Source organism: Chrysemys picta, chromosome 5 (genome assembly GCF_011386835.1).
Source record: "Chrysemys picta bellii isolate R12L10 chromosome 5, ASM1138683v2, whole genome shotgun sequence".
NCBI lineage: Eukaryota > Metazoa > Chordata > Testudines > Emydidae > Chrysemys > Chrysemys picta.
In genome coordinates this window covers 119,332,372-119,357,774 of record NC_088795.1, presented here as the reverse complement: position 1 = coordinate 119,357,774, position 25,403 = coordinate 119,332,372, and the positions used below count along the sequence as shown (strand labels likewise).

The 25,403-nt window shown below is 41.2% G+C and overlaps 1 protein-coding gene across 5 annotated transcripts in view; it reads right to left on the bottom strand.

Moving 5' to 3' along the window:
- The window catches only part of TBC1D14 (TBC1 domain family member 14), a 100,228-nt gene that overhangs the window by 33,634 nt on the left and 41,191 nt on the right, over positions 1 to 25,403 (bottom strand). For 4 of the 5 annotated variants that reach the window (XM_005300284.5, XM_065597097.1, XM_042855500.2 and 1 more), the window contains one exon: positions 2,914 to 3,032. In XM_005300284.5, the coding sequence (XP_005300341.1) occupies positions 2,914 to 3,032 (119 nt within the window). Of the gene's footprint in view, positions 1 to 2,913; positions 3,033 to 7,260; positions 7,562 to 25,403 lie in introns of those variants that run through there. The other variant, XM_005300285.5, reaches the window with a different exon arrangement.

Genomic DNA, 25,403 nt, shown 5'->3' with positions numbered 1-25,403 from the left:
TTAAAGTTCCTTGAGAAAAAGTTCTTTCCTACATGAGGGAATGGTATTGGCTCTATTGTTCCCAACTGAAGGAGGAAGTCAACCTCCTGTTTGAGAATTCTCTTATGGGAGAGGTCCTTGAAGAAAGATGGGTCAGAGAACTGGGAGAGAAGCGAATCTAGCTGGTAGCCATTTGATACAACATCCAGGACCCATTTGTCCATTGTAATAGTGCACCACATCGGAAGAAAATGGGCCGGGCAGTCACTGCAGGGTGTGGTAGCAGGCATTGTGGAGACTGGTTGTTGAACCTCAGCTGGGACATCAAAAATGACTTTTGAAGAGGTGGCAAAGTGAAGGATGGTGATGCAGGGTGCCTATCTCGCTGCATCCTCTAATTTCTTGGGGGGTTCATACATCCTCCGTTGAAGGAAGTATGAAGGCAGTGGTCGATGTTGAGAGAGAAGAGGCCTGAAGTATTTGCTTCAGGGATGGCAAAGTATAAACATCCTTAGAGTGGTAAGATAGCTCAGAGTGGCAATCCTCAAAGGGAAATTCCTCCATGGTGATTTGGATTCCTCAGGGGAACCACAAGGTCTACAGGCACAAAGTCCGTCTCATGACTACTGAGGTAGTCATTGGAGTGACACTGTGTCAAGGGATGCCTGGAGGGAAGATTCTGTAACTGGTTAACCAGGATAACCAGAACCGAAGCCTGCAATCCTGAGGGTGTTTGTTCTTTAACGCTGACAGCTAGTTGTAATTCAAAAAGTCACACTTGAACAACAAAAGCATGGTAATTCGCCATTCAGAATGCTAAGCTAGCTGAAAAAAAAAAAAAAAAAAACCATCTTCCTTCCAAAGAGGTCAAGTCCTTTGGCTGTAGTGGATTTGGACTGGTGTAGTTGAGTTCTTTCTTTAACAACCTGGATGACCAGGGGATTGGGATTAGGGTCTGAAAACAGGAATTCCGCTCCCTTAGGGAGAATACAGAGGCATTTTTCAGCCCTCTTTGGCATCTGGGCACAGGTAGCAGCAATGTGCCAGTTCACTCTGGCAGGTTCCATGACGGCCTCATTAATTGGGGGTGCCACTTTAGAAGGAACCATATCCTAGAGGATGTCCGGGAACGTGTGGGCTGCATCCTCGACCTCTTTCAGTGAAATCTGGAGAGTCTGTGATTCTCCCAAGAAGGGCCTGGTACTGTTGAAAATTATCTGGGGGGGAGGGAAAGGCTGATAATACTGCCTCATTGGGACAGGATGAAGAGAGTGATACTGGTGAGTCTGGTAGCACCAGCAGTTATGGCCAATCCTCCATCCACTGCTCCTGTGGGGACTGCAGTTCTCCATCTGGTGGTAACCACTGCTTGGTGTGGAAAATAGGGTCCTCATATTCAGGTGACCAGAAGTATGGAGCCCAGAGGCCCAAAAAGGATGATGGGCTGGGCTGTTGGGGTATGGAGGCAGACCCCATAATGGGTATCATTGGTCCCTGGGCCACAATTACTGATGGTGCGAATGCAATGGCCAGCAGAGTGGATCTGGAAGCCCTGTCTAGGTTGATAGCTCTATATCAGGCATCTGAAGGGATGAGTATCAGTTTGTTTTCATTGAATGAACAGTCCTGCCCCAACACTATATAGGAGTCGCCACGTTAACATATTTTATGATTGAACACATATACCTAGCACTTAATAAAAGACTTGACCACTGTTCTGTATGTGCAAGAAAAATATTACGTGCTTTAGCCCCATCACAGCCAGACAGCTTTATAAGCTAAGGCCTGGGCTACACTAGCAGGGGGGTTCGAGCTAAGATATGCAACTTCAGCGACGTTATTCGCGTAGCTGAAGTCGAAGTATCTTAGTTCGACTTACCTTGCCGTCCTCAAGGCGGCAAGTCGACTGCCATGGTTCCCCCGTCAACTACGCTTAACTCCTCCTGTCGAGGTGGAGTATGGGGCGTCGATTCAGGGATCGATTTATCGCGTCCAGATGAGACGCGATAAATTGATCTCCGATACATCGAACACTACCCACTGATCCAGCGGGTAGTATAGATGTACCCCAAGTAACTAACACGATATATTGGTAGACAATTTGATATGAGCTATTTTCACAGTCATTAAACAGTGGAAATGCACTTGTGAAAAATATGTAATATATTATTCTACATCAGGTTTTGTTTTCATCTACTCTTATCTTTAAACTGCACACACAACTACTTTAAATAGACTATTTAAAATTCAGCCTGCCATGGTGATTTAGGTTTTTTTTTTATCTGTTTCTGCATGCAGTAAAGCCAGACATTCAGCATAAATTCTCCAAAAAAGCATATGTAGAAGTAAGAGACAAACCACAATACAGTTCTTTCCAAGAAGTCTGATATGGGTCTGGTTGTATAAGAATACTTCTGCATAAAATAAGAGGATAAGCCAACCTATCAAGTGCCTGACATCCTTCATACTGTGACACTGAACCCACCACAGAGCATTCTCTGGTACACTGCTTCATTATTTATGAAGATTGGACATCTGCTGTGCCAGGGACACATTATCCTTGCTACCCTCAGATTCTTCAGCAAGTGCTTGTTAATTTTTTATTCTTGGATTACGTTAAAGATGAACTACTTAGCCATTCATGTTTGTAACCTAATTAATTTTTTTTTTAAACCACCACCACCACCAGTGTTAGACAGTAATTAGGTTTTTTTTATACAAAAAGATTGAAACTTACAGTAGATTTTATTAATATGCCTTAGAAATATGCCATTCATTTATTCAGTAGTTTGGAAGTTTGGGTTAAAAAAAACAAACAAAAAAACCAACAACTCATCTGCTTAAATAATTTATAGTCATAAAATATGCACAGTGAGAAAGGTTTTTCCATCCTAAGTTTAAGAGGCCTCTACTATGGTAATATGCAGAACTTACGCTGGCCTGTCTTCTAGAATAAGCGCTGTGGTGGAAAGGGGTTCAAAGTCAAGATTTTTCCTCACATTCTGTTTAGGAGAGAGTGGCTTGTGAGCTCGTCCAGTTTTTTCTTCATATTCCTGCACAAAAAGAATATAATTGGTTACACTGATGGAGAATATCAAAGCCGTGCACTGTATCGCAACAACTACAGAAACATGCAAGATGAGAACACTTTCCGGAAAACTTATGAAACCTTTCTGTACAATTCATAATCAAACTCCCATTATCATTTAAAAAAATGTCTTGAATCAAAGTCAATAGTAATCCCCCAAAGTGAAGACAACACTTAAAATTGTATTGAGTAATGGTCTAATTCCCTTCATTTTTAAAAAGTTAGTCTAAATTTACTTCTACAAGTAATATTTTAAAAACTCAAGTTGAAGACTGTATGAGCTGTTGCTAAGAGTGATACTTGAATATGCTAAACATTTTACACTCATCTTTAAGATTTGATCTATTGATGAAGTGCAGAAAAATCACTATTTCATGACTGCAGACTTCCAAACCAAAATTCTTTAAAGCAATAAACACTTTGTCTTTATATCTGGCTCTAAACTATTTCTCCTACTCAAACCATTTGTAAATATATCCAAGCGGAATGAAGAGGAAATACTTTAATTGTGGCTAAACAGAAAACCTATTTATTGCTTATTTCATTTTGAAATATTATTTACATTAGGCCTAAGGTTCTAAACTTTAAGACCCAGCATATTGCCATGTCTAAAACTCAAACTACCTTTAATATTTTTTTAAATGTAGTTTTAATGGATCCTTATTCTGATAAACCAACTCATGTTCCACCCTACTATGGCACGTGAACCAGTGAGTTAGGCACATCACCAATGATGGTATTCTACAAATAAAGCTAATTTTAAAGTGTTCGTATTTGGTCTATGAGGAAAAAAAGTCAAAATTACAAATACTTAATGTGTTAAATTCTTATCATATAGTCTGCCACCTCACAAATGCAACACTGTCTGCAAAATCTGAGTACTATAAACAAGTAATTTGTGGGTGCATCCATGAGACTCTTCTACATTCTCATTGATGAAAACTTCTTCCAAAGAATACTGAGAGGCTGATTTATTTATTTTAAACCACCATGTAAACTATATAGAAAACCACTAAGGAAGTATTTTTAAAAGGCCCTAGTACAACTGAAGCAGGCTTGGTCATTCAGGATTTCCAAAGTAGGTACCTAATTTACTGAATGGCATGAAAAGTACTTTTTTAAAAAACGCCGCATCTTTGCTTTCTCTGCTGAAACAGATGCAGAATAATGTGACAGTCTGTTTTAGCTCCATCTACACACTACAGACCACATTAATAGAAAACTGCAACATCTCTGCTAATGGTCTGCCATAGCAGACAGCTGCAACACACTAGAAACAAACATTTTTAACACTCTGCCTCAGCTGTGTGTATAACCATTAATATTTGCACCAAGAGGGAAGGCCAAAGGTCTTCTCCCAAACTCCCAATCCCTTATTCCTTCATGCTTCTGCCAAGCTAAATCATAGAAAAAAAGTTATATAATTATTACATGTAATCTGGACCTAGTATCTGAAATTTTAAAGTAATATGAGAAGTGGGGGGAGAAAAGAAGCATTTGGAAACCACCGATAGAGAAGACAGGACAATGTAGGACTGTGGAGCTGTTAGGCCAAAGTTAGAGGAATCCCCAATTTTCCTGATTTAGGAACACAAATTGCCATATTAGGTTAGACCCATAGTCTAAAGATTACCAATACCACATGCTTCAGAGAAGGATGCAAGATACTCTGCAATAAGCAGTTATTCCTTAACCTGTGTATATGGAAACTTTATTCCTAATTCCCTTCTCAAAGGTGGTTTCTGCCCCCAAAGCCTGAGGGTTTCCATCAACTGCAGTGGATACAGAAGTATTTGTACTCTCTCTCTCTCTCTCTCTCTCCAAAGAACGAGTGTCATGTTTCCACAGCAATATGAATGAAAAGAGAGCACTCTATGATCCATCTGGAAAATCATGGTGCTATCATGAGGTTAATTTCCAATATGTTAAATACCACTGTTGTATTAGTTTGACTTCCAAAGAGTAGCAGCCACCAGACTGATTTAAACTATCATGAACAGTATTTATGTATTGGCTATTTAGTTTGTACTGACTAAGCTCTTCTCTATGCAAAACTATATCCAGAGTGTAGAGAAGAGGTACAAAGAAATGTGCCAAGGGTGGAGACACTAACAGATTACATACTTGGAAACTCAAAGATAAAATAAAGTTGCTGTGCTTAAAATTTTAACAACCCCCTGGAAAACTACTCCTCATAACTGAGATAGAAATGCATTAAAAGGCACAATGCCAAAACATGTCCTCAATTACACTATCATAAATCTGGAGTACATCAGTTTTACTCAGTTGAATGAAGCTGTTACAGTTAAACTCCACTCCCTCTCCCAATTTCAAGCCTGCATTTTATTCTTATATGACAAAATTAGTTGTTTTTGAAAATTAACTTAATCAAACATTAACACGTATTACTGCTTCCAATGGCCAACTGATCCTTGTTCCTAAATTTACAACAACATTTTAATTGTTTGGATTATTACTAATAGAAAGCACATTAAATTAAGTTAAAAAGAAATTGAAGATGATGTATGGAACTCATTATATATTGCTCTTCCTAAAGCATACACAGAAGACCGACTAAAAAAAAAAAACCAACATAATTTTAAAAAGGAATGAGAATTAAGTGACCTGCTTTATGGAATTTGTGAAAAGACATGTTTTAGAAAGAGTTTGCATTCAGCTGAAGAGTGACTGAAAAACAGAGCTGTTTCTGGGAGGTTTAAGGGACTTTACACAATGTTCTGAAGTGGGGATTTTGTTTTCTGTATAGAAGAACAGATTTTGAAAATACTTCATTCACACAAGACCCATTTTTTTCCAGCCCAACATCTTTTCCACACACACACACACACACACACACACACACACACACACACACACACACTGTTACTATATAAATATGATATTGAAATACCAACAAATTTTAGAGGTTACTTTGTTGTGGTTATTTAAGATGCTGGCTCATTAAGAGATACTATTATTCCACCCCATCTAAAGCCCAAATCCTCCTCCTCTATATTTTAGCAAATGTCTTTGGATGTTTTACTGAACACTACAGTGTAAAAGAGACCAGTGAACTTGTATCATCAGCAGCATGCTCCTAAAATGGGAGTGGCACATTTTATAAAACAAGCTGTATGAATTGTCAATAGTATTTTTACCCTTTCAAGCAAAATCCAAAAAGGAGTAAAAATGACAATATTTGACAGTCAATATTCACAACTCATTTCAAAATATTTTTATGTTATTAAAAAATCAGAAGACAACAGCTTTTAAATAATCCTCACGTTAATGAACAGAGGATGCAGTCTCTGAAGATACAGCTATGAAGTAGATTCTGAACTCTACGCAAATTCACATTAAGAATATTTGTGATTGAGAGTGTAGCAAGATCTGTACATGCAGACATACTGTAGCTAGCAAACACCTCTTGAATTGCTGAACAGCTCTTAAAATAAGTTTCATTACTCTTGCTTGTTTATAAATATATACAGATTAAGAGGTATTAAACCAATATAGTAATAGATATACATGTGCAACTCATATAGGATGAAACAACCATTTGAGACTTAACTCTCCAAATAAAACTTTTAAGGTATATGCCGTGACAGCAGGTCTACTTTAAAATTTTAAGTGAAATGACAAAAATAGTTAAACAATAACATGCACACATTTTGCTTGCTTTACACCTCATTACCAATAAAGATTTTGAAGCATGATGCATAAGGGGTCTGGAAATTATTTATATTGTGTGTTTATTTCGAAAGCTACTAGTTAAAGACTAATGTACCCAACATCTGTTTTTAATCTTGCTAAAGGAACAAAACAGCCTGATTTATTTTTCATTTAGCAGTGGTATACTCTCCTTAATCACCACCTTCATGAAGATATAGTACTTCAACATATTTCATGTTGAAACAACCTTGCTCTGCACAAAGAGAAAATATTCTCCTTTTGAGAAGTTGATTTTACATATTTTTAAAAAGGATTTTAATACCTACAAGAGATTATCTTAAGGTTTACATTTTTAACTATACATTTGAAAGCTACTCTCTAGCCTATTTTGTTTTTACTAGCAATCAGCACAGTAACAGCTTACCATTCTCCGTGGTGGTGCTGCAAATAATGTACTATTTTAATATACTGCCTAAGATGTTGCATACATTCCGAGCATCATGTCTGATACATTCACTCACCATGAAAGCCGCAGTTCTTCAGAGACAGTTACACTGGAACCCCATTTCACCTTACATCATTTAAGGCCTTGCTGATTCAATAATATAAAATTAAAGACCTTCATTGTCTTGATTCCACAGAAAAACCACTGAACATGCATGCATCAAGGAGATCAGATACCATTAAAATTTAAAAGGCTATCATATGTTCCTCCCTCTTGCTTGCTTTCTCTTCCACAATCAAAGCTGTCTGCAGTTGAATGCTCCAACACTGAGGAAGCAAACTGCAGCAGTCATGTTAATCGTCTGCAGATGTAACACATCCAATCAGTTCTCTCCTTTTCCTCCTGTCATGCCTTAATTTACAAAATGCACACAAGAGAGGACAAGAGCAGATCTTTATTCTACAGGCAGCATCTCATTACATCAATGCACTGAAGCCCATCTGATAGTACAATCTCTAACTAAAACAAGAAAGCAGAAAATATTTAAGAGTTAAGAAAATTTTAACAAAATGTTGCTGCATTTGGTAATGAACTGCAAATTCAGTATATTTTTAGAAAGCAAAAAGGACAATGTTCAAATTCATTCAGCACTTTCTATCCTGTACCTCAAATCTCTTAATCAATGTACACCTAAAGCCAATGTGCAATTATTAAATTGCCGCTATGGTTAGGGTGTAATTGGGCTTCCATTAAATGCTAGCAATACACAACACAATGCTTTTCATCTTTCAGATTTTTGTTATTGTGTATTCTCTAGAGAGTGAATGTAGCAGAAACTATTCACCAGAATTTGTTTCACAGGCATCCTAGGCTAGCACTGAGTCCAGGCTCAAGATATAAATGGCAACTAGTTTTTAAAAATGAACTCCAAATAACCAAGGAATGGAACACTTCTACCAAAAATCCCCCATTCCATTAATTTGACATTAAAATTGTAAGATCAATCACATTGAAGTCAGGAAATTTAGCTTTATGGTTTCCATAACAAGTGTAACTTGGTCAACTTGTCCCTAAATATATGTACTACTTTCCATTCCATGCCTATGCATGCAAAGAAAAAAAATAAGGTAGGTGAAGTAATACATTTTATTGGACCAACTTCTGTTGGTGGAAGGGACAAGCTTTCGAGCTACACAGGTTTGGAGAAGGTGACCTGAGTGTCAGAGCACCGTGTAGCTCAAAAGCTTGTCCCTTCTACCACCAGAAGTTGGTCCAATAAAAGATATGACCTCACCTACCTTGTGTCTCTCAGACTTATATCCTGGGACAAACATGGCTACAACACTGCAAACATCTGAATTAAAAGGTGGTTTATAAAATAAAAAAAAAGAGTCATGCTTTTTTATTTCTTCACCTGGTATAAATGCAGCATGAAATATTTTTGGATTTTTCTGCCTTTTTTTAAACTTTGAAAGTGTCAGGAACATCACATCTTGTCCTCTACTTTTACTTGATGTCTACTTAGACTGAAAGATCCCAATTCTCTGATCTTCCAAGTTCCCTCTAAGCTGCGCGGCCACGCAGCAGCCTATTAAATGCTGCGCAGGTGCTCAGGGCTGCCACTGGGAGAAATGCCCCTCCCCTGGCCCAGACCTGCCGCAGCTGGGGAGAGGTGCCTATCCCACAGCCCAAGCCCCGGGACCTGCCGTTTTGGGGACAGATGCTCTCCCGCAGTTGCGGAGCTGCCACGGGGCATCCTACACCCTAAGCCCCTCATCCCCAATCTCACCCCAGAGCCCACGACCCCAGCTAGAACCCTCACCCCCCACACACCAACCCTCTGCCCCAGTCCTGAGCACCCTCCCACACCCCGAACATTCATCCCCAGCCCCACCCCAGAGCCCACACTCCCTACACTCCAATCCTCTGCCCCAGCCTTGAGCCTCTCATCCCCGGCCCCACCCCAGAGCCCGCACCCCTAGCCAGAGCCCTCACCCCCTGCACCCCAATCCTCTGCCCTAGCCCTGAGCCCCTCATCCCTGGCCCCAGCCAGAGCCCACACCCCTAGCCACAGTCCTCACCCTCCCAACCTCTCGGCCGCACCCCCACCACATGTCACACATCACCTCCATATTGAGGCACACAACAAAATTCATTCCGCACATGAGTGGGAAAAGTTAGTGGGAACACTGCTCTCAGTCCATAATCAAAAAGTAGCTTTGAAGCTTCTTTAGTAAATTGTCTGTATAGTATTTGAATTAAAGATTTAAATAAAGAAATATAAAACAGTTTCAGACAATCTAGTAATTCCTTCCCCTCTTAAACTTCCCTTCCTTGGTGTTATTATCCTACTAGACCCCCAGGAAAAACAGGTAGATAGAACAGGACTGATTAGAAGGCAGGAGAGGTCACCTAATGACAGGAGAACTACTCTACTCTAGACAGAGTGCTGTGTCTAAACTGGAAAAATGGTGTTTCAAAACACGTTAGCTAACATGAGTTAATTAATATGTCTTTAAACATAGTTTACCACAGAATAGATAATACAAAGGTGGATTAGGGTTTTGTGGGGCCCTGAGCCAGAGCAAGTGGGAGCCCTTCCCCACCCCTTCTGCCTGCAGTCATCCCCCCACCGCACCTCCCGCTTCTGACGGGGAAATGGAGTCGGGGCACAGGGGCTTCCCCTGCTCCCCGGTAGGAGCGCCAGGTGGGCAGAAGCCCCCATGCTCCAACCCCACTCCCCGGCAGGAGTGCAAGGCAGGCGGAGCAGATTGGGGGCATGCCCATTTTTCTGGGGCCCACCAGTTGGCCCACTGGCTAATCCGCCACTGGCGCAGTGATGTTTAAGAATGTATTAGCTGGTCTTAGTTTGATAGATTCTAAACATAGTATTGATGACATTGAGGATTTAATCATCTATGTACATAGATGGGCCCCATCACCATAACATCTGAGTGTCATGTGGTCACTATCTTGGAAAATAAATCTTGTGCAACTCACGCACAATAAATGGATAAATTTTAAACAATGATTCAGAAATGCTAATTAGGAATTCAAGAAAGTATCTGAAGCAACAGAGCATTTGAAATAGAAAAGCTTTCAATGTGATACCTGGATATCCGGAGTTCAAACTTTACATCAGGTATGAATGGCATAAGCGTACAGGACCAAACTGAAAGCTAAAATGATGATGAGAAAAGCATGTGGGCAATAGTCTTCCTGTGGTAAACCTTTGTGGTTTCATCTAGTGAGAGCAGACTATAATGCAGCTCTTTTTGAGGTTGAAATATACAGGAGTTTTCAACTCAACAGAACCGTCATCAACCAAGAAACTCTTTCATCAATAATGCACCTTTCAAAGAGTTCATTTGGCAGAGATGGAAACCTGATGAAATTGAAAGGTACTGCTATGGAGTCAAAAATAAGTCCCATGTCGGTTTAAACACTTATCTGCACATTAATAAGGGGCAGCTGGTAACACTACTTTTAGATTGCTTAGCACTATAAAACATTGAGGTTGCCCATCCAAATACATAACAATATAGTCTTTAGTTACACAATTCCATGCTACTTTTTCCACAATACACCTTCCTTATTCAGAATACAGGACGCTGCACAAGGAAGCAGAATTAAGGTTGTAGAGGCAATTGCAAACTTGGCATTTCCTAAATTTTGAATGTTTGACTTTACAATCATAATATTGTCTCACTGTGCACCCCGCATGTAATCTCAGCGCAGCCACCTGATGTCTCTTGTCTTATACTTGAGTTTGTAAGCTGTTTGGGGCAGGAAACAGCCTTTTAGGTCTATATTTGTATAGCAACTAGCATAATGGAGTCCTGGTCCATGACTAGGGCTCCTTGGCACTATGGTAATACAAGTAAGGATTAACTTTCTTTTAATGTAGTTTTTTGTATGTTGTAAGGATAGAGCAGGGGTAGGCAACCTATGGCACGCGCTGATTTTCAGTGGCACTCACACTGCCCAGGTCCTGGCCACTGGTCCGGGGGGCTCTGTATTTTAATTTAATTTTAAATGAAGCTTCTTAAACATTTTAGAAACCTTATTTACTTTACATACAACAATAGTTTAGTTATATATTATAGACTTATAGAAAGAGACCTTCTAAAAACATTAAAATGTATGACTGGCACGCAAAACCTTAAATTAAATTAGAGTGAATAAATGAAGACTCAGCACATCACTTCTGAAAGGTTGCCGACCCCTGGGATAGAGTGATCAGAAATAACATCATTTCAAGTGTCTACTATAAAATGGAATCAAAAATAAAAAAGAGAAAGCATGCAGGTCATCTATTCAAGATGACAATTTAAAGTCTGACCTTTCAATTTTGTTTTGTTTTCAAACAAGATGTATAGGAGCAAAACCAAAAGCTATTCTTAGAACTGCAAATATCGTTGATATTATTGAAAAACTAGATCGACTTCATCCTATTAGTCTTCACAGATTCTACTTATAAACAAGATCACTGTTACGGCTAATTCACTGAAGAGCTAATAGAAGTTACTGAAAATGATAAAAGGAAAACAATAGGATGCAAACTATTTAAGTTGAACACTAACTAGCACGAAGTGGCCAGCTAATCAACATACCAAACCAAAGAGCAACAAGGCTTAACACTACACAAAGCATCAACCATCACAGCAAGATTAATGACAGAGTATACTTAGAACAACAAGGGCTCTGTTTGACTTAAGAACTATTTCCTAGCCTAAATAAAATTCAAGGATGATAACTAGAGCTCTCTGGAAGATTACATTGCCATTTCACAGCATATTTTTGTTCTGCACCGGAACGAAAACAAAAAACTTTCAAAATGGTTTCACAAAACAACTGTGGCTTCTAACATGTATTTCCCAAACTGAATGACTACTCTCTGGGAAAGGCATGTAAAGAACTGGAGACAACTGAAGTAGACTTATCAGCTGACCTACTAGAACAGAGGTGGGCAAACTACGGCCCGCGGGCCACATGCAGCCCACGGGACCATCCTGCCCAGCCCCTGAGCTCCTGGCTGGGGAGGTTAGCCCCCGGCCCTCCCACACTGTTCCCCCCTCCCCCACAGCCTCAGCTCGCCCCGTCGCTGGTCCAATGCTCTGGGTGGTGGGGCTGCTAACTCTTGCCGGGCAGTGCAGCTGCACAGCCGGCCTGACCCGGTGCTCTGTGCCGCACGGTGGCGTGGCTGGCTCTAGCCGGGTGGCATGGATGCCTGTCCTGGTGCTCTGGGAGGCGCGGTTGTAGTGCCACCAGCCACCAGTGCTCCAGGCTGTGTGGTAAGGGGGCAGGGAGAGGGGAGGTTGGATAGAGGGCAGGGGAGTTTGGGGTGGTGGTGTGGATAGGGGTCAGGGCAGTGAGAGGGTGGGGAATGGGGGGGTTGAATGGGGTCAGGGGTCCCAGGGAGCATTGGGGGGCAGTCAGGGCAGGGGTTCCAGGTGTGGTCAAGGAGAAGGGGTGGTTGGATGGGGCACGGGTCTGGGGGGAGAAGGGAGCAGTCAGGAATGAGAGGAGGGGTTGGATGGGGTAGCGGGGGGCAATCAGGGGTGGGGGATCTGGGGGGGGGGGGGTCAGGGGACAGGGAGCAGGAGGGCGTGGATAGGGCAGGGATCCCAGGGGGGCTGTCAGGGAACAGGATGGGGCAGGAGTCCCGGGGGGGGGGGGGCTGTCGGGGGGCAAGGAGCAGGGCCTGGGCCACACCTGGCTGTTTGGGGAGGCACGGCCTCCCCTAACTGGCCCTCCATACAATTTTGGAACCCCGATGTGGCCTTCAGGCCAAAAAGTTTGCCCACCCCTGTACTAGAAGAACTTTATGACAGTAAAATGTACTTTCAACACAGATTAAGTAAAAACTCTACAGGAGATTCTGAACTTTATCTCAAAGAACAAACTACACTTAGTATATCATAGCTTCATAGATTCAGGCCAAAAGGGACCACTGATCATCTCCTCTTACCTCCTGTTACACTTCGGGGGATTCTGTGCCTAAAATTTCTGCAAATTTTATTTGTCAAAATAATGCAATATAATCACACCAGTTTCAATTGTCTTGGTAAGTTATTTAAAACTACAATACAGGAAAAAGTCACAATAACTATTCAGCATGTCCTAAACACATGAAAATTAAGTTACAAATACTTGTTAACCAATACCCTGCATTCTAGTTATAATCCTGGATTTTCATTTAAATTACTTTGCAGAACACCAAACGGGGGGGGGGGGGGAGGGAAGTAGAATGTCATTTTAAATGGCTCAGACTTTCAAACGTCATACATACACATCAAAGTCATACAGTTTTGCTAATCATTGTCCTGAACCTAGCGAGGTACTTTGGGAAGTGCTTGGTTCGGATTGTCCTGACATTTTATTGAGTGCGTGGTAAATGTTTATTTGCCCTCAAAAGGTTTTTTTTTTTTTTTAAATGGGTAAGTAAAAAATCTAATCCCACTGTGCCACTTTGGCACAGGAAAAAAGTGAGAAAGCGCATATATCTTCCTAGCTGATTCCCTTACTGTCATTCATACGGCTTTACATCACTCTGTCAATGCAGGGGCCTTAAAACTTCTACAGGTTTTTATGCTCCTGGGGGAATTGACTGAGAATGGGAACAGTTAACAGAATAATTAACAATGTTACAATGCTTACAGGTTGCTACATTTCTGCCTCAGAGAATGAGATCAATTAACCAACAACATTAGCAAAATGTGGGTTTTTTACAAAAGCTATTTGCTTTAACTTAAAAACAATTTTCAGTAACATAACACTAATATTTAATTAAGTGTTTTTTCAATTCTCAAGAAGTTACATTTTACTAGGCAGGCAGGCTGCTACACTTCTGCCTTGGGGACAGTGCCTTCCTCCTGCATAACAGAGAGACCTACCCTCCTCCACGCCCCTGGAGTCGCAGTATCAAGAGAGAGGGACAGTCTCTCTGACTTATTGGCTAGTCCTGCCCCCTGCGCCGAGCCTCCTCCTGCAGTGATTTTCATCTCTGAAGCTGGTCCAGGCACACTGGAACAGATGTACTGCCTGGGAAGAGACACGCATCCCCCCACAGATTTCTTGTGTGTTTTTCTGCGTGGGGGGCACAGAAATGTGGTCCATATGAATTCCGCACCTCTGCATCGGCGCAGAATTCTGTCAGGAGTACCTCCTGGATAGCACAGGCCACAGAACTTCCCAACAATACTTCCTAGAGCATATTTTTTATAAAAATATCCAATCTTGATTTTAAAATTGTCAGTGGAGAATCCACCATGACTCTTGGTAAATTGTTCCAATGGTAAATTACTCATCGTTTTTACGCCTTATTTCCAGTCTGAATTTGTCTAGCTTCAACTTCCAGCAACTGCTATTACATCCTTCTTTGGTAGATTGAAAATCTTTGTTCCCCATGTAGGTATTTGCAGACTACTCAAGTCACCCCTTATCTCCTCTTTGTTAAACTAAATAGATTGAGCTCTTTGAGTCTATCACTATAAGGAAGTGGTTCATAACCAGGGGTACATGTACTGATGGGGGTACACAGAGGTGTTCTGAGAGGTACAGCAACTTGTCTAGTTCAATGCTTTTCAACTTGGAGGGTCACAGGACTAGTTTTGGGGTGGTTGCAAGTGCAGGGCCAGTGTTAGGGGGCGGTAAGAAGGGCAAATGCGTGGGGCTGCACATCACAAGGGGCCCCATGAAACTAAGTTACACGCTTCAGCCCCAGGCAGTTGGGATCGGGCTTGATCCCTGAGTAGTAAGGCTCAGGCTTCACACTCCTGAAAGAGGTACAGTAATCTGGAAAGGTTGAGAACCACTGTTATAAGGCATGTTTTCTAATCCTTTAATCTTTCTCATGGCTCTTCTCTGAGCCCTCTCCAATTTATCAACCTTCGTCTTGAACTGTAGACGCAGAACTCCAGAAGCGGTCACACCAGTACCAAATACCTAGGTAAAATAACCTCTCTACTCCTACTCAAGCTTCCCCTGTTTATGCATCCCAGGATTAAATTTGCTCTTTTGGCCAGAGCATTACACTGGATGCTTATGTTCAACTAGTTCTTAACCACCAACCCCAAAACTTTTTCAGAGTCACTTCTTCCCAGGAAAAAGTCCCCCAACTTCTTTGTTCCCAGATGTATACACTTACATTTAGCCATATTCAAGTATATATTGTTTGTTTGTGCCCAGTTTACCAACCGATCTAAACTGCGCTGAATCAGTGACCTGTCCTTTTCATTAGTTACCACTCCCCCAAATTTTTGCATCAGCTGCAAATTTTTATCAGTGATGATTTTATGTTTTCTTCCAGGTTGCTGATAAAGATATTAAATAGCATAGGGCCAAGAACTCCCCATTGAAAACAGACCTGCTTGATAATTGCCCATTCACAGTTGCATTTTGAGACCTATTAGCCAGTGTCACATTAAAAAAAAATAGAATATACAATTAATCAAAGTGTCATGCAGCACCAAGTCAAACGCCTTACAGAAGTCTAAGTACATTACATCAAAACTATTACCTTTATCAACCAAATTTATAATTTAATCAAAAAACAAAGTTTGACAGGATCTATTTTCCATAAACCCTCATTGACTTGTATTAATTACATTACCTACCTTTAATTCATTTAGTCCCTTATCAGCCACTCTATTATCTTGCCCAGGATCAACATCATGCTGACAGGCCTGTAATGACCTAGGTTACCCCATTTACCCTCTTTAAAACTTGGCACAACATTAGCTTTTCTTCCCATCTTCTGGAACTTCCAAGACCTATTGAAAAATCAACATTAAAGGTCCAGCGAGCTCCTGAGCTAGTCCTTTTAAAGCTCTTGGATGCAAGTGTGACATTACCCAGGGTACAATCTGAACAGATGGACAGCTATGTCCCCTCAATTCTCCAGCCTGGGGTGCCTTTTACCTGGCTTCGCTGTGAGAATTACCACTCCTGGTCTGCACTTACACAGCCTCCATCACATACTGAGTACCTCCATCATGTAAATCACTTCAAGCTATATTCTGTGAGTTCTTTAGCCAGCTTCTGCCCTTATATAAATCCATGGTACACCCACATCTTGAATACTGCATAGGGATGTGGTCTCCTCGTCTCAAAAAAGGTATACTGGCATTAGAAAAAGTTCAGAGAAGGACAACTAAAATGATTAGGGGTTTGGAACGGGTCCCATATGAGAGAGACTAAAGAGGCTAGGACTTTTCAGCTTGGAAAAGAGGAGACTAAGGGGGGATATGATAGAGGTATATAAAATCATGAGTGGTGTGGACAAAGTGAATAAGGAAAAGTTATTTACTTGTTCCCATAATTTAAGAACTAGGGGCCACCAAATGAAATTAATGGACAGCAGGTTAAAAATAAATAAAAGGAAGTTCTTCTTCAGACTGCACGCAGTCAACCTGTGGAACTCCTTGCCTGAGGAGGTTGTGAAGGCTAGGACTATAACAGGGTTTAAAAGAGAACTACATAAATTCATGGAGGTTAAGTCCATTAATAGCTATTAGCCAGGATGGGTAAGGAATGGTGTCCTAGCCTCTGTTTGTCAGAGGGTGGAGATGGATGGCAGGAGAGAGATCACTTGATCATTGCCTGTTAGGTTCACTACCTCTGGGGCACCTGGCATTGTCGGCAGACAGGATGCTGGGCTGGATGGACCCTTGGTCTGACCCAGTATGGCCATTCTTATGTTCTTCTCGCGAATTACAGCGCAGGGCAACACCAGCAAACTCCCAATCCCAGACCTTCCCCAGAAATGTGCATCCTGTACTGCCCAGCACCCTCCTGGACAATACAAGCTCATATAAAGTCCGTCAGTTCATTAATAAAAAATGATATGCACAAATCCTGTTATCTCAAATGGAGTTACCCTAACACTTCAATCCAAACACACTGGTTTAGATATAAAAATAAAATAAGTTTATTAAATACAGAAAGACAGATTTTAAGTGATTACAAATTATGAGGCATAAAAGTAAGAATTGGTTACAAGAAAATAAAAATGTAGGCCTTATGGTATGGGAATAAGCATCTTTATCACTGTAATTGTGTCCATCCTATGGGGGCTGTACCACTTTAGCTATAATAGTACAGTTAAAGCAGTACAGCTGCTGAGTGTAGAAAAGGCCCAAAAGAATCTGAACTACAGCATTGTTTTTTTGGACAGAGAGCAAGTGACAACACAAGCACCAATAACAAAGTTTTTGTTCCTTTCTAATATTGTATTTTTCATTCCCTTTGTTACTGTTACTTTCACATGCAGACAGAAACCTAGAAAGCTCAGATTTCTCAGGAGCTAAGGGAGATTCTGTTAACACAACTATCTATACATTAATAATCAGCCATACACTTCTTGGTATTGGAATCGTATAAGCCCATTTGTAACTTTACAAACCCTTTGTAATTTGCCTTTAACTCTTTAGTAAAAGAGTATTTTGCAATCTAATTACATAGGCAGTTCTTCCCAGTATTGGGGCTCCTCTGCTCCTTCTTTTAGGGTTTAAGTTTTACCAAAAACCTGCAAGAATCTTCTGCACTAGATAAGTTCCACCCTGGGTATTATGTGAACCCGAGTGGTTGAAGACACTTGCCAGTATTTCTACTCTTTCTATGAAACCTCCTATTGTCATGCTCGTGCTCAAAATCCAGAAAGACGACTGATGTGTATGCTGGGGAGGATAATTTACACTGAATGTAAGGGACCCAAATCTCTGCATATTTAAGGTGTTTGTTCACTCCATATTATAATATGGTACCACAAACCCTACACTTACAGACATATGCTGGGTTCCCAACTCACTCATAAGGCCTTCTAAAAAGTTTTCCTTTAGACCAACTTCCATTCTTGGTTTCAACCCTAAAGTGACTTATGGCAGAAGGATTAAGGAAGATACTTAAAAAAATCCTTTGGTTTATTTAGGGGGCAGTTACAGAAGAATTATAGGAAGGAATTTAAATTACCTCTCAGGGCATGGCTAAAATCTCTCTTCTTTCAATATACATCACTCTCCTCCGAGTAATAACTTATTGCCTAGGACCTTGCTAGTTACAGCCGACTCTACAATCTGAGAATATAAAACAAACCAGCTGATTCATGCGGTCACACCCTTACAACATATCACTTCCTGATAAGGAAATGGCTTTAAGAATGTACAAGATTATGCAGATAGTTAACACAGGACCACTTCAAATGGGTTTATGAACAGACCCTGAAGAAAAGCTCTCTGTGTAAGCTCAAAAGCTTGTCTCCTTCACCAAAAGAAGTTGGTCCAATAAAAGGCCCTCACTCACCTTGTCTCTCTTTATGAGCACAAGACACGTACAATTCTGTTCCCTCCCACCCTACAAGGTTTATATTCAGGGAGTCCTTGGGTGAAATCCTGGCCCCATTTTAATGGGAGTTTTGCAATTATCTTCACTGGAACAAGGATTTTACCCATTGTCTTTAAATGACTCTCCACTCACTCAGTTATTTAGTTTGGCTGTTTTACAACTTTTGACATATAGGTAACGCAAACAACTTGTTTAGCCGGTTTGACCTAACAGGCCTTTTGAAGGTAATTAGTATTCAAAACTGATCAAACAGGTGTGTCTTTTACATGCACTGAGTTTGTCTACACAAAATTACAATCAGTTTTATTCAACTGTTTATCTAATTTCATTTTTAAGACAGTGCAAAATCCTGGTGTGAACACTCAGCTATAGCAGGTATATATGCTTATCAGCTAATGAACTGGCTCTATCAGATGTCAAAATCATTAATTGTAATTGGTTTTTCATGCTGAGTGATTAAGATAATAAAACAAAACAAAAAAAATCACATGGGAGAGAGGTTGGGACCCTAAGAAAGCTCTCTCAACTTTTCACAGTTCAAAGATTTGTTTCCCTCACCCTATTCCCCCCCCCCACACACACACAAAAGAAACCAAACAAACATCCAGTTTTATACTGAAACATCTCCTAAAATTATACTTTCACAGCTCAGGGAAACAGTGCCTGTATTTCCCTTCCATGGGCACTCGCTTTTAAGCTTCCGGCTCCACAGCCACCACCTCTGTTGGGCGGAGACCCCCATCTCTCTCTCTCTCCTGTCCAGAGTTTTTCCAGGCTGCACAGTTCACCACCTACACTGAGAGTTCCCCAGCAAGCCAGGCTGCCTAAACAGGCCTCTCCGCACTCTGCTTTCTCCTCATAGGCTATGAGCAGTTCTAATTGCCCACAGTTACGAGTTACCACACAGCTCTTTCTAAGCGAACATTTATTCTTAAGATGAAAGCATTACAGAGAAAACACCAGTCTTATGGGGCCCTCAGCAGATCAAAGTCCTTCCAATCCTTCCCAGGAAGGATTGGGAGCCCCATTGGACAGAAGGCCCTGTTTGTTTGTGTGATCAGAAAGAAGGCTCAGAGTCCATTTAAACTCAGACTATTTATCCAACAGTCTTTTATCTGTTGACTCTGGAGAATACAGTTTGAACTAGTACACCTCTACCCCGATATAACGCAACCCGATATAACACGGGTTCGCATATAGCGTGGTAACCCTGGGGCTGCGGCAGCAGGGCTCGGCCGGCAATTTAAAGGGCCTGGGCTCCCCGCAGCGGCCGGAGCCCGGGGCTCTTTAAATCATCGTCGAAGCCCTGCCGCCGTTACCCTGATATAACGGGGTTTCACCGTTAACGTGGTAGGGATTTTTGGCTCCTGAGGACTGCGTTATATCTGGGTAGAGGTGTATATATGATCCTTTTCTCTGCAGGTGTTACAGCCTGAGTGAATTTGCCTAATCACCCCCTACTGTTCTTATTTCCATGAGGGGGTGACCATGCTCCCCCGGAACTATATACTATCCCTGGTCCACAGTGATATATAAGCTTGCCATATCTGTCACATCATTCTTGTGAATTTCTTTTAGTCCCAAATGAGACTGATGGAAGGAAAAAAAATACTAAGTACTTAATAAATTAGGGTAAATGAAAACTCTGAAGATTTTTAAAAGATCTGGTTGCCCCCTTCAAAACTGAACTGGTCTTGCAAATTCTAATGGTTACATCTAGTTGGGGGCAGCGGGGGGGGAACAAAAACAAAAAACGTGTCTTGTACCCATCTGGCAGAAGAACCAGAAGAGTGAATCATGAATAAGCCAGTGACTTCACCCTAGGAGTCTAATCAAAATACATGGTTAGTCACAGGGCTCCACTTAGCTGTCCTGGCACAGTATTCCCAGAAAGAATTGATGTCTGGGCCAAAGCAAGAGCGGCTGACTTGACCAAATATTCGATGTATCAACCATTTTGACCTGCTCACAATGCTAAAGAGAATCCCGGCAGGAAAATCCAATCAGATTGGATTTCCCAAGATTTGGGAGGTGTGGAGATAGAGTACTGCACATCCTATTATTCCCTAATGTCAGGCTATCCTGTTGGGCTTTTATAAATACAAGGAAAGTTCTAAAATCTAAACAATTTACTCACAGACATGACAGTTTGTGGAAGGAGGAAGAATCAGCATTGAGCAAAACGGAGGAGAATGGATAGCTTAGGAGACGGATAATGGAATACAGAGCATCTCTTCTGTAGGATGCCAACTAGAATTAACTCAGGCAACTCATGTCAGGATTTATTGACAGGACTGCTGCTCAGGAGCCTACATGAAGTAAGTTTGTTGACTCAGTCCCACTCCAAGAGGCTCGTAGCTGTTTTGCATCATTAAAGCCATCACAACTGGCAGATTGTGGGGATCACTGATGCAGATAGTTAATGCTTCCCTACAAACAAGCAGGATGCAAGCCAACTTTAAACAGGCAGTAGAAAGGCCCCTGCTCAAAAAGCTGTCTCCGTTTTAATTACCTCGTCAATATCCAACCAGTCTCTAGCTTTCCACTGTTGGAAAAGTTAAGAGGTAGTGGGACCAGAGCAGTTACATATGCATTTTGACCTCATTCATCTGCAAGTGTGGCTTTAAACACAGATTTGTTACAGAAATTCCGTAAGTCATGGGTAATTATTTTCTCCTCATAACTAAGGTAAGGTGTCCATCTGATTGTTAGCTCTATCAGGGGCTTGAGGTTCCATGAACTGAGAGGTGTTAGCAGGACTTTGTGTAAGAGGATAGGAAGGCCCTTCAATGGTCTTCTTTCACTCAAATTACAAAAGGTAACAAAGTACTTTGCTTGCTCTCCTGTGGGATTCTACAGGTATCTCTCTCATCACCACTCCCATTTAATGCATAAAGGAGAGGAGACAGAGTATACTTCTGGTCTGCAATGTCTGGTCTGCACCCAGTTGATGGGTGACATTCAAAGGCACATCTCCTTTAGTTTGCTGTGCTCTCAGTACCTGGAAGACATGGTGACAATTAGGAGAAAACTAACTTGATTCAATCTCAAGCTGGAAGTGACACCATAAAATGGAGAACAATCTGAACAGGTAGCAATGGCAGTTTTATTTAACCTTTGCTGATATAGTCACTGGACTATTAGATCTATTGCTGATTCTAGATGCCAAGATTATAGCTGTGGCATGCAGAGCCTTTTACTCTCTTCTACCCTTTCTATAATCTAAGGGTGGAGAAAACAATCAGTTATGTGCACTAGTGTTTGTGGGCTTTGTACAAATAGTGAATCTAGAGACGAATATTAGGCTATGCAGCCCCAAGTGGTCTGGGATACAGGTATCTCAGAGATAGCTTCCCTCCCTATGGTGCACCTGCTGGGCTGTTTTTGTCATGGTGTTTGACCTCCAGAGCACATAGGATTCTTGTCTTGTGCTCCCAATGAAAAACCCATGGTCTCAAACCTGATCCCTCAAGTAGTCTCCCAGAACTAGGGTTTGGAGAGCTTCAGGTTGAAATGTAATACCAGTCTATTTGGTCAGATTTCAGAATTTACCTTTTACTGATATACTACTAGTAGTTAGGTACAGGAATTCCGGAATTAAAATTTTTGCAGTGATAGTCACAAACAGAAGTTTAAGTAAATATCTCTTGACCCCTCAAGTAGGAATATGCCACATATTACGCTCTAATGTTGCAGTCCTAGACTTTAAGTTCTCTCTTTCTGGGCCCGATCTGCACCCAGATTTTGCACAGACATTCTTGGAAACAAACCTTATGTAACAACTTCTTTATTGAAGACCAATAAAAGGTAGTTTAATACTTTCCTTTCCTCTGAAACAATAGAACAGACATTTTCCCTGAACAGACAGCATTCAAAAAACATGATCGTGACTTCTAATTTTAGAGAGACAAGGTGGGTGAGGAAATGGTTTTTTATTTGACCAACTTCTGTTGGTGAGAGACACAAGCTTTCAAGATTACATAGAGCTCTTCTTCAGGACCAGTAAAAGATATCACCTCACCCATCTTGTCTCTCTAATACCCTGGAATCAACACAGCTACAACAATACTGCATACTTCTCATTTTAGGAAGATTTAATAGCACACACTATTAATCAAGTTGCTTGGCACTTCCCATTGTAATACCCTGCTTTCTGTTGTTTATAACTCTTCCAAACTTTAACCAATTAGGCTAAAATTTTCCATTTCAGGTACTGCCTTAGGCTGAACATTTTTGGAAAGTTTTAGCCAAAATAGTTCAGCTGTTTCCAAGAGCAAGGTAATGAGAAGTACATTGATTTGCAATGTCATAATTATAATTTTATATACACATATACATATACATACACAGGCGAGCCTGTCTCTCCAGCACGCTCACTGATTCCACTGCTGATGCCCAAGCAGCATGAAGGAGGAAGCCGCCTGACTTCTATGCAAGGGGGGGGAAAAGAGCCAGACTGGGGGAAAAGGGAAAGGAGTAGATTAACCAAGCTCCTATCCCAGACTAGGACAGAAGGGGGTGGGAAAGAGAAACTGACTAGAACGGGGAGGAGGATCCAGCCCTGCTGATGTAGGTGTCAATGACAAATTTCTGTTTTTCAGTTTGCTTTTTTAAAAACCTAAAAATCTGCACACAAAAACTACATTAAAAATAGTATGTGATCATGTAAGTAAAGACTCTGATAATATATACATGCAGAAAAAATGGGTGAATTAAGTGTAACTTCTGAGTGCTTGATTTTGCAACTGTAATAAAGTTTTTTAAAGTAATTTTTTGGGTAAAATAGAACAGTTTACAACTGATAAAATATATTAAAGACTGAATGAGACCCTGCATTATTAGCATTCACAATGCTCTTACCGTATATGCTGAAACATCTATCCTAGTAAACAATTATTCTAAATTAAATCTTCATAGGACAGACTTAGGGTATGTCTACACTTGCAGAGTTTGTGCGCTGTAAGTTTCACAGGTGATAGGGAACCGGTGAAGGAAAATCGCTGGTTTGTGTACTCACTTAATTCCTCAGGCATCAGAGAGTGTTTACACTAACAGCACTTCCATCCCAGATGAGAGCAGCGCTATAGGACAGTTATCCCACAGTGCAGCTCTCTCAATAGGTCTTGGGGGGGGGGGGGTGAGCAGGCATTCTGGTCCCTGTTCAGTGCCCCATGATGCACTGCTTCATGTCCCAGCAGTCCCATTACTTCCTTGTTTCTTTCGTGGCATTTTTAAAAAAAACCCTGCTGTCTGGCTGCTTTCCCCGCCATATCTACAAGCAAAGGAAAAGGGAAAGGGAGTTTCAAGCTTCCCGGGGTTTACGGGGGAGGGGCGTCCATTTACCTGGCATCAGAGAAGCAGAGATGCTAGCCAAAGTGGTCACTTTGGAACTGTGGGATATCCTCCGGAGGCCAAAAGGTGTTTACACAGGTAGAACAGGTCTTCACTTCCACAACAGCGCAAAAAGAACAGTGGAAAGAACTGAATGCCTCTCGTGAAGGTGGTTTTCTTTTTGCGGTGAAACTTCTGAGTTTCACCGCAAAAAGTCATTAACAAGTGTAGACGCTCCCACAGTTTTAGCACAAAAAAGGGACACTTTGTGCTTTAAATGGCAAGTGTAGACATAGCCTTACATCACAACATACAAATGACTGAAATTAAAATCATTCATTCCTCTCTACCAGCAGAGCAGCTATGCTATTTCTCATGGCCCCAACTTCTCTCTCTAGGAAGAGTGGTGGCTGATTGGCTAAAGAGCTTGACTACAATCCTAAAGATCGAGACTTGCTCAATCTCACACTGAAAGGCTACTTCCAGTTCGCCCAGCTGTAAAATGGGTACCTGATTCATTAGATTAGGTCAATCAAAGGCTGCCTTAGGTCCGACACGATGCTGGCCATTTTACTCTCTTCTGTACCACTGGCTATGAAACTGATGTGCCTTAGCCACCTCAGCCCGATGAGCCATTGACTCAGGGGAGCTTTGACACAGCCTTTCCACAGTTTGAACAGAGTCAGCTATTCTTCTGTTCTTTCAAGTCTGAACTATGGTATCTAAAGTTTCAGAATTTCCACATTTTGAAAATTAGTTTCAGGAAAGAGGCAAACGAAACTTAACAGATAACTTTCTGAAAACATTTCTATTTGTATTTGAGGGCAATTAGGGAAGACTGTTTAAACACTTCCAGTTCAGCCAGAAACTCAACTGGCTAGTGTGAGTGAGTGTGATTAAAGCCTTTTGAGAAAAATACTGCATATCATTGTAAATGACTGTTTACCCTTTTCTAAGGAATCCCACTATAAGATTTAACAGGTGCAGTATTTGGGAATACTGAATAGTTACGGGTACTGGTAAGTTCTGTTCCTATTGAAGAGAAAGTACAGAACAGCAAACAACTGAAATTACAGGGAACAGTCATATTCTGCCATAGGGCCTAAAAAGACTCCAGGAATCAATGGTGGTAAGTGTTCGCATCAAGAGTCAGGCGCACAGATGGCCATTTGAAAAGCACCACTTCAGTAATTTTAGAAGTTTTCAGGGAAAGGAATACTTCAGGGCAGAACTTGAAAAAATCCTCTTCCCAAATATAAGTGCAAAGCTCCTTCCAGTAACTGGGGTGGAAGAGTTTAAGCCAATTTCTGAATAATTTAACACTTCATTAAGAGTCAAATTTCTAGCTATTCTAGTTGCAAAGATGTTTCACATGACAACCGAGGACTTGTATACACAACAAAGTTGTCAAGCTTTAATTATACCAGCACAGTTAAAGCACTACAAACCCCCGCTAGCATGGGCGCATTTACACTAATATAAGTGAGCTTATACCACTATATCTTACTTCTATACAAAGTGACCAATCAAATATCCCAGCATAAG